Genomic DNA, 16,572 nt, shown 5'->3' with positions numbered 1-16,572 from the left:
GACCCTAAAATTGGTCAGTATAGGAGACATATTACAAAGCAGCCACTTTTAAGCTGTGGATACACTATGGCTTACCATATAACTCTTACGTAGTTTGAAGGTTTACTAGATATTCTTTAGTTTTCCCTTGGAGCTAAGGCAGATTTTTTAAATCCTTAGGGAGGAATGAGTTGGTTGTGGTACTCTGATCAACATTTGAAATCCTGGGATTCACATGGTAAGAAGGGGTCTTGGGTTGTCTAAATTAAATTGAACCTTTTAGAAGTCAATATATACTGGGTCCCAGCAAACCAGCACTTCTAGGTGTCTTATGACATACCATGTATTCCCAAAACAAAAAAATGAATGAGATGGGGGGAAAACCTTACCTTGCATATTGACATGACCTCTTTTGTAAGTTCTTTGGTACTTTCAAAAAAAAAAAAGAGTATGATAACAGTGTCCCCAGTTCACAGCTTACAGTTTACAGACACCTCATCATCTACATTCCTAGGACACTAAAGCCAATTGCAGAAGGGATTTTTGGCTAGACTAATTTCGGAGGCATGAGAAATTAAATTTAACTCCACAGAGGGCTAGTTTAATACTGAGCCATTTGGCACATCTTACTGATGTATGCTAGCTTTGGACAGTGTCTAGCTGACAGCCTTTTTTACATTTCCCCAAATGTGACACTCCACTCTCTTTAAACAGCTAGGATGAAAGACCCTAAGCATATCCTCACAGCAAAATATGGTCAGCATTTTCTTACATTCTTCCCTTACTCCCTCCACAGATACTGTGTATAATTTAAAAACAAATAAGAGAAAAGAGAGAAAAACTTTTTTTTGAAAGCCTTCCTGCTTACTGGTTTTAGGTTTTAGGTTTGTGCTTCTCTATATGATTGTTTCAAGGAGGCATCCAAGATCTGTTTCTCTTATATTCATTACTCTCCCTTCACAATACTTGAGAACAAATTGCATGGGATGAAAGGTCCTTACCAAAGAATATCAGTTTTGTACCTAAGAATGTAAATGAAATGCATACTCATTTTTTCAAATATTTTAGAGAATCAATTAAAAAAAAGGTTGTTGCTATTTAAATGTTCATTTCTCTTACCTTAACTTTATACAGAGGTTGCTTTGGGGTGTTAACATCCCTCAGCAGACGATGTGATATGTTCTTTAGTTCTAAAAGCCTATGGGCAAGTTGAGGCTGCAAAAGTTTGGCAACTGATTTTGATGATCTGGATATCTTATGTAACCCTTGGAGGACTGATCCTGCATGTATCTTAGCTAGATTGATAGCCATTCTTGTTTTGGATGCTTTCGGGACCACATCTGTTTTCTGAAAAACAAACCTTTGAAAAGTAACTGGTACATGATCAGAAAGCTCCTTGAGGGCCGACACAAAATCTCATACAACTTTGTATCCCCATTATTTCCTGTATATGATAACATCTGTGGGATAAATGACAAATCCCACAAGATTCAAGGATTTGCAATGGAATTTCATGGAATCTTCCAGTGTAGATTGGGAACATCCTCTACCAACAAGAAACCCTTTATGACTTAGCAAATGAGTCTTAATCTGGGACATGAAGAGGTTAAGTGGTTTGCCCAGTGTCATGGGGTTGGTGGGGTTGGAATTTAAACCCAGGTCTTTGTAACTTCAAACCCAGACTCTATCTACTACTCCAAACTAAATTATAAAACAAGAATATCCTGAATCAGAAACATTTTGGCAACACCAGAACATGTTATATCATGATATAAGTTATAATGGTACCTCATCAGCCCTAGTGAATAATAGTTCACTGGATTTGGAGTGAGGATGACTTGACTTCAAATCCTGCCTCCTACAATTATTGACTGTATGACCCTGAACAGGTCATGATTACTTTTCCTCATCTGTAAAATGAGGGGCTCAGGCTCCATAGCTTCTAAATGCTTCACCAACTCTAAAGATATGATTCTTTAATTTCTAATAGAAAATTAAACCTGAGAAATCACTTAGTATTGCTATACTTTATTCTAACCAGTGAAACAAAATGAGCCATTCCTCAATTAATTTTTGCTGTTATCCCTACACTTTAAGTATTTGAGTTTTTAAAAATTCAGTGCAAATAAACACCTCTGCATCACATAGATATTTTTATGTAAGTTTATTTAGTAGCCTAATATGCTGAAATGTTTATTTTAAATGTCTCAACATGAATTTTGGCATTATTTCAGCTAGTTAAGGTTGCTAATGGGATATTATCAAGTAAATGGATACTTTTTGAAGAATATTTTCTCCCAAACTATGGTAAAGCCTTCTCCACTCTAAAGTATGAACATTTCTGGCAAACCAGATTATTCACCTTTCATAAATAAGCTATCTTTCTTCCTGGCCAGTGTAAAACAATCATTGGCCCACATTTCTCTTCCAAATCCCTTCATTTACTCAGAGGGTTCCATACTAATGTCTCTTGAGCATAAGTCTTTTAACACCTTTTATCCACATTTTTTTGCCTTTTTTCTTTTCTTTTCTTTTCCTTTTTGGTATTCCCAGTGCTTAGCACATAGTGGTACCTAATAAACATTTATTGACTGAAGGGGTAATGTATGCCCACCACATTTTATCTTTTCCCATTATTATTTTTCCTATCACATTTACTTTAATTCAATTAAGCTTTACTTGGAGTATGTATAGATGCATTTTTATTTTACATTAATTAAATCTTAAGTGAACTGTATCTTGTTTGTCTTGAGGATAGTGAAATTTCCTATCTTGTTTTACATTGTCACCTATATCATGTTGATTTCTGTTAACCATAATAAACAGAATCATAGGAGTCGTTTTTTTCTTGACCTTTGGTTGATTTTTCTTGGATCAAATTCCTAACATTTGTAAGTTATTTTTTCTGGGTCCATGACCTTCTCTTCTTTCCTTAGGTTGGAACCCTTATAGTGGTTTAAAATTTAGGGAGTCTTTATGAGCTGAAATTTGCAACATTTTTGCCTTATATTTGAGCTATCAATCTTTCTTGTGTCTTTCTGCATTTAGCCTCACAATCAAGTATCCAACAAGTGGTAAGAAAAATACAATATTCATTTGTCTTTTGAAAAGAAGATCCCCTTTCAAAGTTAGAAAGTCACCTTACCTGGTTTGATTGTGATAATCTTAACACGGTGGGAAATTCATCCTTATACTCGTCTAGAAGGTCCATGACTGCTTTCTGTAATCCCTCAACTGAGAGATGAAAAGAAGCCAGAGAAATATCTTAACTAAAAATATACTCCCCAACACATTCCCAAAGAATGCAGCATATGTAGGTGGCCATTCCTTGGAGACTGAGAAAATAAGAAAGTCTTGAGGAATTTCTATCCATTTCCCACATCCCCACTCCCTCCCATCTGAACAAGATTGTGTATACTTCTTCCAGAAAAGTTCTTCACTACTTGGCCACATATCCAGCCAACGGGTTTGATTGGCATGATGAATCAATCCCTGCTTGCACTACTAATTCTCAGTTCTCTTACAGCCCTAGGTGATGCTTGTCCAACTCGGCCTATAGGCAGAGATGAAGGTAGCCTTCCTATTTAAGAAAGCAGGGAAGGCCTAGAACCTGCGGGTGACCACCAGAACCATTTTTTATGGAACAATGGGCCTCTTGTGAACTTGTTACAGAATCTTCTGAAATCACAATAGTAAGGATAGGGATTGTAGAGGTGCTGGTAAAGAGAGCACAAAGCATCAAGCACTGATGAGCCCTATAGACAACTGTCCTGTGCTCTATAGGGGTGCCTGAATTAGTGAAGCCTTGGGTAACAAAGTTTCTTTATAAGGAAATTTGCCAGTACTCTTTTAAAAAAATACCTTTCTTTATAAACCAAGGGAAATAGAAGTATCTATTGATCTTAGTGGTGTGTGTTGGTGTTCTTTCTGTCATTATCAATTGGATTCTTTCCACACCTTATCAATCATGTCCCATGTTTATCCGTATCTTTCTGTGTAGCCTCCATAAAGTAACCACCCAACTCAATGGAGGTCTTGTTCTGATTCTTTTCATATATAAGAATACAAGCACAGGTTGTCTAACTTGTTATTTGCTACATAACTGGCTTACCTCCATTTTTAGTGTGTCGTTGACTGCAGTCTAATTAAAGTCGTAATTCATTTTTCCATTTCCTAGATGAGATAGCATGACCAAAAAAGATATCTCTAAACATGATTCCTGTTTGTTTATACCCAGATCAAGGTAAAGATGGCTTTTCTTGGGCAAGATTGTGAAGCCTGAAGTTTATTTTCTTTGCTTTGAGAGTTCCCACTTCAGAATTAGAAGAGGCAAAGAAGAAACTGGGCTATCACTCTTTGCAGATGATATAATGGTATACTTAGAGAATCCTAGAATATCAAGTAAAAAACTACTTGAAATACTAAACAACTTTATCAAATAATAATTATTCTTTTTGATAGGCCTTTGTAACTAAATGTAGGAATTCACACAAAGTCCTCAGCTGCAGTAAGTGGCTTTAACATAAAATATCTCAGCAGTTCTTATGAAAAAGGGAGCCCTTAATGGGTAACTATTAACTTTCCATTACATTATTTTTATTCCTTTAAGTAAGGTGAGTATGATCCAATGTTAAAAAATCTTTTTGAGTCTTACTTAAGATGCATTAATAGTTACATCAGTCCACTGATAGCTTCAGAAGCAAAACATATCCAAAACATAACTGAAGATAGTTATGGTACTCTATGAAGGATCATCATCTTTTTATCTCTTCCTGAATTTCCCCAATGAGTCTGTCAAACCCTGATTTTCTTTTATGGTATAATTCAAGGCAGTTGTGGTTTTTTCCCTCAATATAGGGATTTTTGACTGATTTTTGTTAACGTTCAGTTAGAAATTAGAATGTATTTAATATCTCATTGTGTTAAAATATGACGATGAAGTTAAGGGTAAAAGGAAATAAGCCCTGCCCCCACCTGAGCAGCTGAACTTAATCTCACACTTAATAGCAGCCCCACCCCCAATGAAAGCCCCTGAGGCTTGGGAGCAACTCATTTGAATCTCAGCCCCCAAGCACTGTCTGGGCAGAACTGGAGGCAGGTGGTTGTGGAGAGGAAACTCAGAAGTCAGGTAAATGGTTGGGAAAATGCCCCAAAAAGGGAAAAAAATAAGACCATAGAAGGTTACTTTCTTGGGGAACAGGTGTCTCCCCCAATCCTTTCGGGTGAGGAAGAACAAGGTATACTGTCAGAGGAAGTCAAGGCCTCTGCCCAGAGGGAACTTAAACTGGGCTCAGGCAATAGAAGACCTTAAAAAAACAAGTTAGCAGCTAACTAAAGGAGAACCAAAAAAATGCTGAGGAAAATAACAGCTTTTAAAAGAGGCTAACTCAATTGGAAAAAGAGGTCCAAAAAGCCAACGAGGAGAAGGAGGTTTTAAAAAGCAGAATTACCCAAATGGAGGAGAAGGTTCAAAATCTCACTGAACAAAATAATTCATTGAAAGAGAGAATTGAGTTCAGGGAAATGAATGACTATGAGTTAAACCAAGAAGTTAGTAAACAAAACCAAAAATTTAAAAAAATAGAAGATAATGTGAAACAACTCATTGGAAAAACAACTGACCTGGAAAATAGATCCAGGAGAAATAATTTAAAAATTATTGGACTACCTGAAAGCCATGATCAAAAAAAGAGCCTAGACATTATCTTCCATGAAATTATCAAGGAAAACTGCCCTGATGTTATAGAATCAGAGGGCAAAATGGATATTGAAAGAATTCACTGATCACCTCCTGAAAGAAACCCCAAACAGAGAAACTCCTAGGAATATTGTGGCCAAAATTTCAGAGTTCCCAGATCAAGGAGAAAATACTGCAAGCAGCTAGAAAGAAACAATTTGAGTACTGCGGAAATACAATCAGGGTAACACAGGATCCGGCAGCTTTAACATTAAGGGATTGAAGGGCTTGGAATGGGATATTTCAGAAGTCAAAGGAACTAGGATTGAAACCAAGAATCACCTACCCAGCAAATCTGAATATAATACTTCAAGGGAAAAATTGGTCATTCAGTGATATAGATGACTTTCATGAATTCATGTTGAGGAAAAGACCAGATCTGTATTTAAAAATCTGACATCCCAAGGCAAAAATCAAGAGAAGCATGAAAAGGTAAAAAGAAAAGAAAAATCATAAAAGACTCTCTAAAGCTGAACTGTTTACATTACTACATGGAAAGAAAATATTTTTAACTCTTGAATCTTTTCTCAGTATTTGGTTAATTGGAGAGATTGTACATACACACACACACACACACACATACACATAGATAGATAGAGAGTACAGGGTGTGTTATAACAGAAGAGATGATATCCACACACACACAAAAATAAAATAAAATAAAATAAAAATTAAGGGGTGAAGAAGGAAAATTCCGGGAAGAGAAAGGGAGTAATGGAATGGGGCAGGCTGTAACTCATAAAAGAGATAAGAAAAATCTTATTCCATGGAGGAGATAAGGGAGAAGGGAAGAGGGGGGAAAAATAAAGCTACTCCCCCCATATGTGGCTGAAAGAGGGAATAACATGCTCACTAAATTTGATATGAAAATTTATATCATACCACAGGAAAGTAGGAGAGGAGGTGACAAGTGGAGTGAGGGGAATGTTAGAAGGGAGAGCAAATGGGAGAAGGGAGTCACTAGAAATAAACACTTTCAAGAAGGGACAAGGTCAATTGTAGGGGGGAAAAACAAGGGGGGATAGGGTAGGACAGAGGGCAATATAATTAGTATTACACAACATAATTATTATGGAAGTCTTTTGCAAAAGAACACATATTTAATCTGTATTGAGTTGCTTCCTTTCTCAGTGGGGCTGGAGAGGAAAGGGGGGAGGGAGAGAAGTTGGAATTCAAAGTATTAGAAACGAACGTTGAGAATTTTTATTGCATATAATCGGGAAATAAGAACTACAGGGATAGGGGTATGGAAATTTATTTTGCCCTGCAAGAAAAGAGAGAAGATGGGGATAGGAGAGGGGTGGGGTGTGATGGAGGGGAGGGTACATTGATGGAAGGAGTAATCAGAATGCAAGGTATTAGGAAGCAGGGGGAGGGGAGTGATGGGGAGAAAAATTGGACATGTTACAAAGTGAGGTAAAAGCAATTAGTATCAAAACAATAGACTGAATTAATTACTGAGAATAAATCAATGACATCTTTAGTTTGGAGAAAAGAATTTCAGTCTAAATTTCCTAGAGGAAGGTAACCTCAGGTAAAATTTGGCATTGATGGAAAAGTCAAGGTTTTAATGGTAAATTTGATTTTATGATTGCCATTTAATCAGAAACTAGAACAGGTATAGAAAGGCATGTAAGCCAATTAAGACTTGCCTCAAAAGATATTCCTTAGCCAAAGTGAAACTATAATCATATTTGAAACCTGGTTATTGGAACTTGCCATTTTTAGATGCTATGGAACTATTAAGTGAACGTTCTTCTGAGTCTAAGTCCAGGTATGGGTAGCAAGAAAGGCGATCTGAGCCTCCAATCCATGATGCCAGTAAGCTGATGAGATGCTGGTATGAACTGCTTAAGGTGATCTCAAAGGAAGGGTGGGAAAGTGGCTGTTCAGCATGGGCTGAGGTGGGATTCTCCTGACTCAATTTCCCCACTGACACCTGGCAGACTTTAAGCTTGACTGAAGGCAAGTGGATAATCTAATCCTGCCTGGAATTGACATGAAATTGGGGAGATATTGTATCTCTGCAGTGTCCCTACTCTTGGTGGCAATTTCCTATAGTCAAAAGGTTTGTAAGCTTAATACCAGATCTATTCAATTATAGATTATGGGTAGGGGAACATCCAAGGTTGTCTAAAATTAAGCTATTAGGCATAGGACTTTAGACCAACAACAATAAATTAGGGTCCTTTAATTTTTAGTAATACTGTGGAGACAATTAGGTCAAGAGCTTGTGAAGTTAGCAACATAAATATTCTTTGTGTCTCAGTTGGTTAATGTTTAAAAAAAAAAATTCTTTTGTGGTCCATATTGTAAATGCTTTAAAAAGAAGTATCACCTGACCAAAAGTTGGAATTGCTTTTTCTGTTATAAACTGTGTTAAAAATAAATAATTAAAAAAAAAAAAAAGAAAATTTGCTTAGCTATAGCAGGAGAAAGATATTAGCACTGACTCAGCTGGGCCTCAGAAGCATGAGGGAATACTGCTGGCCTTTTTGTGTTTAGGCCACCAGGAGGCTATAACTATGGATAAGTCTTAGTCCCCTGAGCCAGTTAAGTCTAAAGAATAGTTTCAATTTATTTTAAGAAATTATTCAAATTATTTTAAGAAAAAAACCCAGCAGTTTGTGTGGGGTAGGACTAAACTTTCCAGCAGACTTGGTTTGAATCCAATTTGGTCATAGTGAATAATTTTCCGAATATTTATTAATATATTTCTTTAGATTACTTGCAAAGGTTTTATTAAAAGACTTTTGCCCTGAGAGGAAGAATCATATTGAGAGAGTAAGAAGCATTTTTGCCAACCTCACCTAGCACATTATCTCTCCTTAATCTGTTTTCCAGGCTATTCATTTTTCCTATAAGATATTTCACATCTTCTTCTATATTTTCAGTCTTTTGAATTTGTTTCTTGATGTTTTGTGGACTTATTAGCTTCCATTTGGCCATTTTTAACTTTCAAGGAGTTACTTTCTTCAGGAAGGTTTTGGCAAAAATGCTTTTTACTCCATCAATTTGATTCTATCTCTCAGGGGAAAAGTATTTAATAAAACCTTTGCAAGTGGTCTAAAGAAATATGTTAATAAATATTCAGAAAATTATTCACTGTGACCAATTTGTATTCAAATCAAATTTACTAGAAAGGTCAGTCATATCCCACACAAACTGCTGGTTTAGTTGGTTTAGCACATTTCAATCTAGAAAAGTCTCCAGTCCAAAGTCAGAATGAGTCATTTCTCCAGGCCAGGGAACTAGGGAGACAGACAGAGAGGTCTGTAGATGCTGAAGAATGGAGGATTGGCTAGGAGCATGTCAGTGATGGAGAGCATTCCAGCTCCAAAGGAAAGAAAGAGGATCAAGATACAACACTAAGGTAAGAATCACTGATGGAAGAGGAGATCCCAGGAAATCCTTGAATGCTGGGTATAGAAATCCATGCCATCTGGGCACCCACTACCCAGCTCTAGGTCATGGGTCCAAGAGTTAGAGGAACAGGGCCACTGTGTACTAAGCAAGAAACAAGTTCTAGAAATATAGCTGTGTGACTGAGCCCAGGAGAAGACCAGAAGGGACTCAGTTTTAGTATTTAGTCCAGCTTTTAAGGCTTCAGTGGAATAACCAGGAAAAGAGTCCTAGATCAAAGATGGGCCAGTAGTTTAGCTGCTACAAATCTGCAGTCTCCTGTGCCTTAGGCCCACCATCAGTCTACTGACTACACACAAGCCAAAAGACCCAAACCTCAGTCAGGAACTTGCAAAGGTCGGACCAGGAGGGCAATGAACAGACCTTTCTCTTCAGATCATACTCATTTTGGAGCACTAAAAACTTGAAGCCTCCAGAATGAGTTATGAAAGCAGAAGAAGAACATGAAAGGACAGACATTTAAATGAGGCATCCCTCTCAGAAGCATGCAGAACCTAGAAACTACATGAAGTCCAAAGTTAAGAAGTAGTCTGGAAGAATGAGCAAACAAAAAAATAAGCTGACCATAAAGAACTACTACAGCGACAGGGAAGCTCAAGATACAAACACAGAAGAAGACAATGACTTAAAAATTTCTATAAGCAAACCCTCAAAGAAAAATTGAAGAATGGGCACAAGCCCAACAAGAATGGGAGAGTTAAACAACAAAAGGTGCTAGAAATGATGTTTAAAAACCAAATGAGAGTTATAGAAGAAAGACATGAAAAAGGAATTTGCAGCTTGATAAAGCTGTCAAAACCTTCCTGAAGAAAGTAACTTCTTGAAAATTAGAAGTGGCCAAATGGAAGCTACTAAGTCCATAAGACATCAAGAAACAAAGTCAAAAGACTGAAAAGATAGAAGAAGATGTGAAATATCTTATAGGAAAAATGAATAGCCTGGAAAACAGATCAAGGAGAGATAATATAAGATAAAGTGGACTACCTGAGAATGTGAATGATGTCTCAGCTCTCCCATTACCCTGCCCAAGCTCTTGAACTACTTATTTTACTTTTATTATTTTCTCTTCTGCTTAACTCTTCCATTTCCCAGCTTAGATAAATGTGCTACCTAACTAATTTCCCCACACCTTGTCTATTCTCTCTTGATTCTAATTTGCAGTGTCCATTCTTTCCAGAAAGTGTTATTTTCTTTCTAACTCTTTTTCCCTTCTAAGATTTTCAAGAATATATTTTCATTTTTGATGAAGCAGCAGGGCAAATTAATGTTTCTTAATCCCAATTTAGGGGATGAACTGTTAACTCCTGTTGTCTTTACCCTCATTGCTTAGTCCTTATGATATCATGCTGTCCTTCTTGTGAATCTGTGAATTCCTGTTCTGTTCACTGAATCATTACTTCCCACATACTTGACCACTTTCTCCTTCCTAATGGGAGTTAGTATCAAGACACATGACCCACTCTTGTAGAATGTGATCCCCTGAAGTATGCAAACCTCCCCCACACAGCATTACTGTTTTTGTGGAGTCACGTTATGCTGTTTTCAAATCTTTCCCTTTCTTTTGGCTATAAACAGTCACTCTGTTCTTTTATGTGCCCCACAATGTGCTTACTTTCTCATCACTCTGAAGGCAGAAGAAAAAACTGAAAGCTTTTCATCTACCTTAATTCCTGATCAGTCATTATCTGAGCTCCTGTCTCATTCTTTGTTTCTTTCTAACTGAGCTGCATTCTTCTATGTAATCCTACCGTATATATATTTTAAAATTAATTTTTATTGACAGACTTTGATTTTCATTTACACTTCCCAATGTAAATTTCTCCCCACTTTGTTTTCTTATAATATTAGGAACTATTCTTTATAATGAGAAACAATAAAGGAAGGGTGGAGAATTAAGCAAAACTGACCAAAATATCAAAAAATTCTGATGTTATGTGCATGCAGTATTCCACACTCAAAGTTCCCCACCTATGCAAAGAATCAGGGGGAGATGCCACCTAAAATATTGATAAGAAATTAGTGGTAAATTAGGAGACCAGTAGAATTGGAAGACAGATTGCAAAAGGATAAGAAGTGAATTGAAGGTGAAGGTATGGAAGAAGAAAATGTTTGTGACCCCAGGAATTTATCGAGAAAAGAAAAAAATTTAGTAAGGAAAAATTTCTTCAATAGAGATAGAACTTAACCTCACAAATAAAAGATAGAGGAGGCATAACTACACAACAGTTCATCTGATAAGATCTGAGAGGATTTAGTGAGTTTCAAGGTCAATGAGAATCAACATTGTGTAATTATGAACTAAACTGAGAGGTATAATGTTTGGGACTAGAGAGATAGTTCATATATGGAATATTGTGTTCCTTTCTGGGTAGCACAATTCAGGAAGCTAGAAAACAGTGAGAAGGAGTCAAAGATTTTGATACAATACAAAGATTAGTTGAAATATCTTGGGATGTATACCCTTGAGAGGAACTGGAGGGGACTATAATAGCTATCTTAAAATATTTGAAATGTTTTAGTAGAATTAAAAATTAGATTTGTTATGCTTGGCTCTAGAGGACAGAATTGACAACCAAGGGAAGTAGTTGCAGGAGGCAAATATTAGACATAAGGAAAAATTTCTGAGTGCCCCTGCCCCACCCCACCGTGCCTACCTTCACCATCTTCCCAGGCAAAGGAACAGACTCAGCCCTGGCACAACCACGTGCAGTATTCCTTGGAAACTGTTTCCTTTCCCATCTGCCACCTACTATTACCCCTTCCTATTGCTTCTTGTATTTCTTTCCCTATCCTTGTAATAATTCATCAATGTCTGTTTAATCCTTGTAATAATTCATCAATGTCTACTTAGAATAGAACTGTCCTCTGTTTCCTTCTATTATTTTCTCATCACCATCATCCCCAACCCAATCTTATCCATATTCTAATCCCAGTCTGTCCATCCCTTCCATTGTGCCCTGTGGAATTCATGCTCCATGGCTAATAACCTCCTCTTCATGCTTGACTTCTCTCACAATCTTTCCATCTATTAGCCGTCACCCAGTTTTCGTTTCCCATTGACAACACTGCATCCCCAGCTGCTCTTTCCAGCACTGGCTGTACCTTCTCTCATTTCCCCTCCTCCCTCACATTGGTCCTTTATGGTGACTTGGAATACTCCTTGACTCCTGTTAACACTTCTAGATTCTTTCTTTGTTTCCTTCACTCAGTAACCTTTTTCCTTTTGAAGTCCACCTAATAACAATGATGGTATCTGTATTACATTAACTCCAAGGTCATTCTCCTTCCTTTCTCAGGGAGTCAAGTATCTGACTCACCATCTTACTCTCCTTATCAACTTCTGCCCTCACAGTAGGATACTTTAATACCTACATATATATTCCCTCAGACTCTCTAACCTCCCATTTCCTTAACCCCTTCCTATGACCTACTTCTCCACTCCATCTCAACCACAATTAGGGATGGTTGCAGACTAGATTTTGCCATTACTTGTGTTCCACATCCCTAATTAGAAATTCTGACATTCTCCTATCCAACCATAACCTCCTCTCATTCTACCTCTCCTTCTATACCTATTCTTCCTCCTCAATGGGACCACCATTTCCTCTATCCCTCAGTATTGTTTCAGGTGCTTAATAAATAAATAATTGTTGACCAACAATGGAAGTTTTTTTTTTTTTTTATTAAATTTATTTATTTAACTTTTAACATTCATTTTCACAAAATTTTGGGTTACAAATTTTCTCCCCTTTTATCCCCTCCCCCCCCCAAACACCAAGCATTCTAATTGCCCCTATGACCAATCTGCTCTCTCTTCTATCATCCCTCTCTGCCCTTGTCTCCATCTTCTCCCCTGTCCTGTAGGGGCAGATAGCCTTCTATACCCCTTTACCTGTCTTTCCCATTTCCTAGTGGCAAGAACATTACTCGACAGTTGATCCTAACACTTTGAGTTCCAACTTCTCTTCCTCCCTCCCTCCCCACCCCCTCCCCTTGGAAGGCAAGCAATTCAATATAGGCCATATCCGTGTAGTTTTGCAAATGACCTCCATAATAGTTGTGTTGTATAGGACTAACTATATTTCCCTCCATCCTATCCTGTCCCCCATTACTTCTATTCTCCTTTGATCCTATCCCTCCCCATGAGTGTCGACCTCGAATTGCACTCTCCTCCTCATGCCCTCCCTTCTATCATCCCCCCCACCCTGCTTGTCCCCTTATCCCCCACTTTCCTGTATTGTGAGATAGGTTTTCCTACCAAAATGAGTGTGCACTTTATTCTTTTCTTTAGTGGAATGTGATGAGAGTAGACTTCATGTTTTTCTCTCACCTCCCCTCTTTATCCCTCCACCAATGAGTCTTTTGATTGCCTCTTTTATGAGAGATAATTTGCCCCATTCAATTTCTCCCTTTCTCTTCCCAATATATTTCTCTCTCACTGCTTGATTTCATTTTGTTTTAAAGATATGATCCCATCCTATTCAATTCACTCTGTGCACTCTGTCTCTATGTATGTGAGCGTGTGTGCATGTGTAATCCCACCCAGTACCCAGATACTGAAATGTTTCAAGAGTTACAAATATTGTCTTTCCATGTAGGAATGTAAATAGTTCAGCTTTAGTAAGTCCCTTATGACTTCACTTTACTGTTCACCTTTTCATGGTTCTCTTCATTCTTGTGTTTGAAAGTCAAATTTTCTTTTCAGCTCTGGTCTTTTCATCAAGAATACTTGAAAATCTTCTATTTCATTGAAAGACCATTTTTTCCCCTGAAGTATTATTGTCAGTTTTGCTGGGTAGGTGATTCTTGGTCTTAGTCCTAGTTCCTTTGACTTCTGGAATATACTGTTCCATGCCCTTCGATCCCTTAAAGTAGAGGCTGCTAGATCTTGTGTTATCCTGATTGTATTTCCACAATACTTGAATTGTTTCTTTCTAGCTGCCTGCAGTATTTTCTCCTTGACCTGGGAACTCTGGAATTTGGCCACAATGTTCCTAGGAGTTTCTCTTTTTGGATCTCTTTCAGGCGGTGTTCTGCGGATTCCTTGAATATTTATTTTGCCCTCTGGTTCTAGAATCTCAGGGCAGTTTTCCTTGATAATTTCATGAAAGATGATGTCTAGGCTCTTCTTTTGATCATGGCTTTCAGGTAGTCCCATAATTTTTAAATTGTCTCTCCTGGATCTATTTTCCAGGTCTGTTGTTTTTCCAATGAGATATTTCACATTATCTTCCATTTTTCCATTCTTCTCTCTTTGTTCTGTGATTTCTTGGTTTTGCATAAAGTCATTAGCCTCCATCTGTGCCATTCTAATTTTGAAAGAACTATTTTCTTCAGTGAGCTTTTGAATCTCCTTTTCCATTTGGCTAATTCTGCTTTTGAAAGCATTCTTCTCCTCATTGGCTTTTTGAACCTCTTTTGCCAATTGAGTTAGGCTAGTTTTCAAGGTGTTAATTTCTTCAACATTTTTTTGGGTCTCCCTTAGCAGGGAGCTGATCTGCTGTTCATGCTTTGACTTCATGTCTCTCATTTCTCTTCCCAGCTTTTCCTCCACCTCTCTAACTTGATTTTCAAAATTCTTTTTGAGCTCTTCCATGGCCTGAGCCCATTGGGTGGGCTGGGACACAGAAGCCTTGATTTCTGTGTCTTTGCCTGATGGTAAGCATTGTTCTTCCTCATCAGAAAGGAAGGGAGGAAATGCCTGTTCGCCAAGAAAGTAACCTTCTATAGTCTTATTTCTTTTCCCTTTTCTGGGCATTTTCCCAGCCAGTGACTTGACCTCTGAATATTTTCCTCACACCCACCTCACCTCCTGATCCTCCCAGCCCGTGTTTGTGGTCTGAGATTCAAATGCTGCTTCCAGCCTCAGGGCTTTTGGCGGGGGCAGGGCTGCTATTCAGTATGAGATTATGTTCTGGTGCTGAGGTTGGGGCAGGGCCACCTCTCAGGCTCAGTTCCCTCAGGGGGTTTATGCACAGACCTTCCGCAATGGATTCAGGCTCCCGCCCGCTTGGGGAGCCCCTGTCTGCAGCCACCTCTCAGCTTCTACCTCCCGGGGGGGGGCCTGAATTATGGGGGCACCCCACTCCCCTCTCGACCCGCCAAAGAGACTCTCTCACCCACCCCTGTCACCTGTGGGTGGAGGGACTTGTGCGGCCGCTGGAGATCCCGTCCCTGAAGCCTGCTCGGATCTGTTTCTCTCGGTGCCGCAGCAGTGGCCGCAGCAGTGGCCGCAGCAGGTCTGGGCTGGGCTTTGTGTCTGCAGCGCGATGGACCTTTTGCGAGAGGTTTGCAGATCCCTCTGTGGGTGGAGGGACCCGCGTGGCCGCTGGAGATCCCGTCCGTGAAGCCCGCTCGGATCCTTTCCTCTCGGTGCCGCGGCCGCGGCAGGGCTGCACTCAGCTCCCAGTCCCGGCGCCCAGTCCGCAGCGCGAAGGAACCCCCCGCGAGAGGTTTGCAGGTCTCTCTGGAACAGAAATCTCCCTCGCTCCAATGTTCCGTGGCCTCTGGGTGTGGAATTCGCCGTGAGTTACTTCCCTGTAGCCATTCTATGGGTTGTGGGTTCAGAGCTATGTGTATGTGCGTCTTTCTACTCCGCCATCTTGGCTCCGCCCCCCAACAATGGAAGTTTTTTGGAAGAGAAATGCACTCTCTCAGGAGATATGTGTTTTCTCTCTTGGAGATCTTTAAGCAAAGGTTGGATGACACTTTGAGTATGAGGAAGAGGGGATTCTTATTCAGGGAAAGGTTGGATTACATGGCCTCCACAGGTACTGCCAATTCTGAAATTCTGTGAATTCTATAATTGATTAAGGTGACAGGAAGGTGACAGTTTTTCCTCCACAAAGTCTCCTCTAAGTTTTTTAGTTGTTATTATTGTTTTGTACCCATTTTTCTCTTGGGTTCTTTAATCAACTGTAACTGTTTTCTCATTGTCACTCAATATTGGAGTTTTTTTAAAAAGAAAAAAGAAACGACAAGCAGAAATATTTTCTTACTCCACATTCATGTCCATGTCTAGCTCTGGACACATGAAAAGAAAAGTTTCATCTTTTTAGCCTTTCATTATTAAAGTATTTAGCTTTCTACTATTTGGTTAGTTTACATGTGCTTCATAAAGAAATAACTTAAGCCCTTCCCTTTTACTGAAATCCAGTTGTTTCATTTTCTGTTTACATTCAGTTTTGGAGGATATATTAGTTTTGGGTGTGAACCAATCTCATTTGCTCTTTCTAATATCATATTACAATTTTTCCTAATTTTTTTGTAACTATGGACTAATCTTATACTGTTCTGAATATTCCCTCTTTGGGCTCTGAAGAGGCTTTTCCCTTTGCTGCTGCAAATATGTTCTTTGATGTAAGGATGGCATCTGGCTATAATACAACAATTCCCCAATTTTCTAATGGTAAACTCTGACATCTTCCTGTCTG

The 16,572-nt window shown here is 38.6% G+C and overlaps 1 protein-coding gene across 4 annotated transcripts in view; it reads right to left on the bottom strand.

The window, feature by feature from the left end:
- The window catches only part of SPATA9 (spermatogenesis associated 9), a 68,404-nt gene that overhangs the window by 11,824 nt on the left and 40,008 nt on the right, over positions 1-16,572 (bottom strand). For 2 of the 4 annotated variants that reach the window (XM_072606076.1, XM_072606075.1), the window contains 2 exons: positions 3,125-3,213; positions 1,099-1,326 (listed from right to left, as the gene is read on the bottom strand). In XM_072606076.1, coding sequence (XP_072462177.1) covers positions 1,099-1,326; positions 3,125-3,213 — 317 coding nt within the window. Of the gene's footprint in view, positions 1-1,098; positions 1,327-3,124; positions 3,214-3,397; positions 3,590-16,572 lie in introns of those variants that run through there. The other 2 variants (XM_072606077.1, XM_072606078.1) reach the window with 2 other exon arrangements.

Source organism: Notamacropus eugenii, chromosome 4 (assembly GCF_028372415.1).
Source record: "Notamacropus eugenii isolate mMacEug1 chromosome 4, mMacEug1.pri_v2, whole genome shotgun sequence".
Taxonomy (NCBI): Eukaryota; Metazoa; Chordata; class Mammalia; order Diprotodontia; family Macropodidae; genus Notamacropus; species Notamacropus eugenii.
The sequence above is the reverse complement of the archived record's forward strand: the minus strand, read 5'-3'. Positions and strand labels throughout refer to the sequence as shown.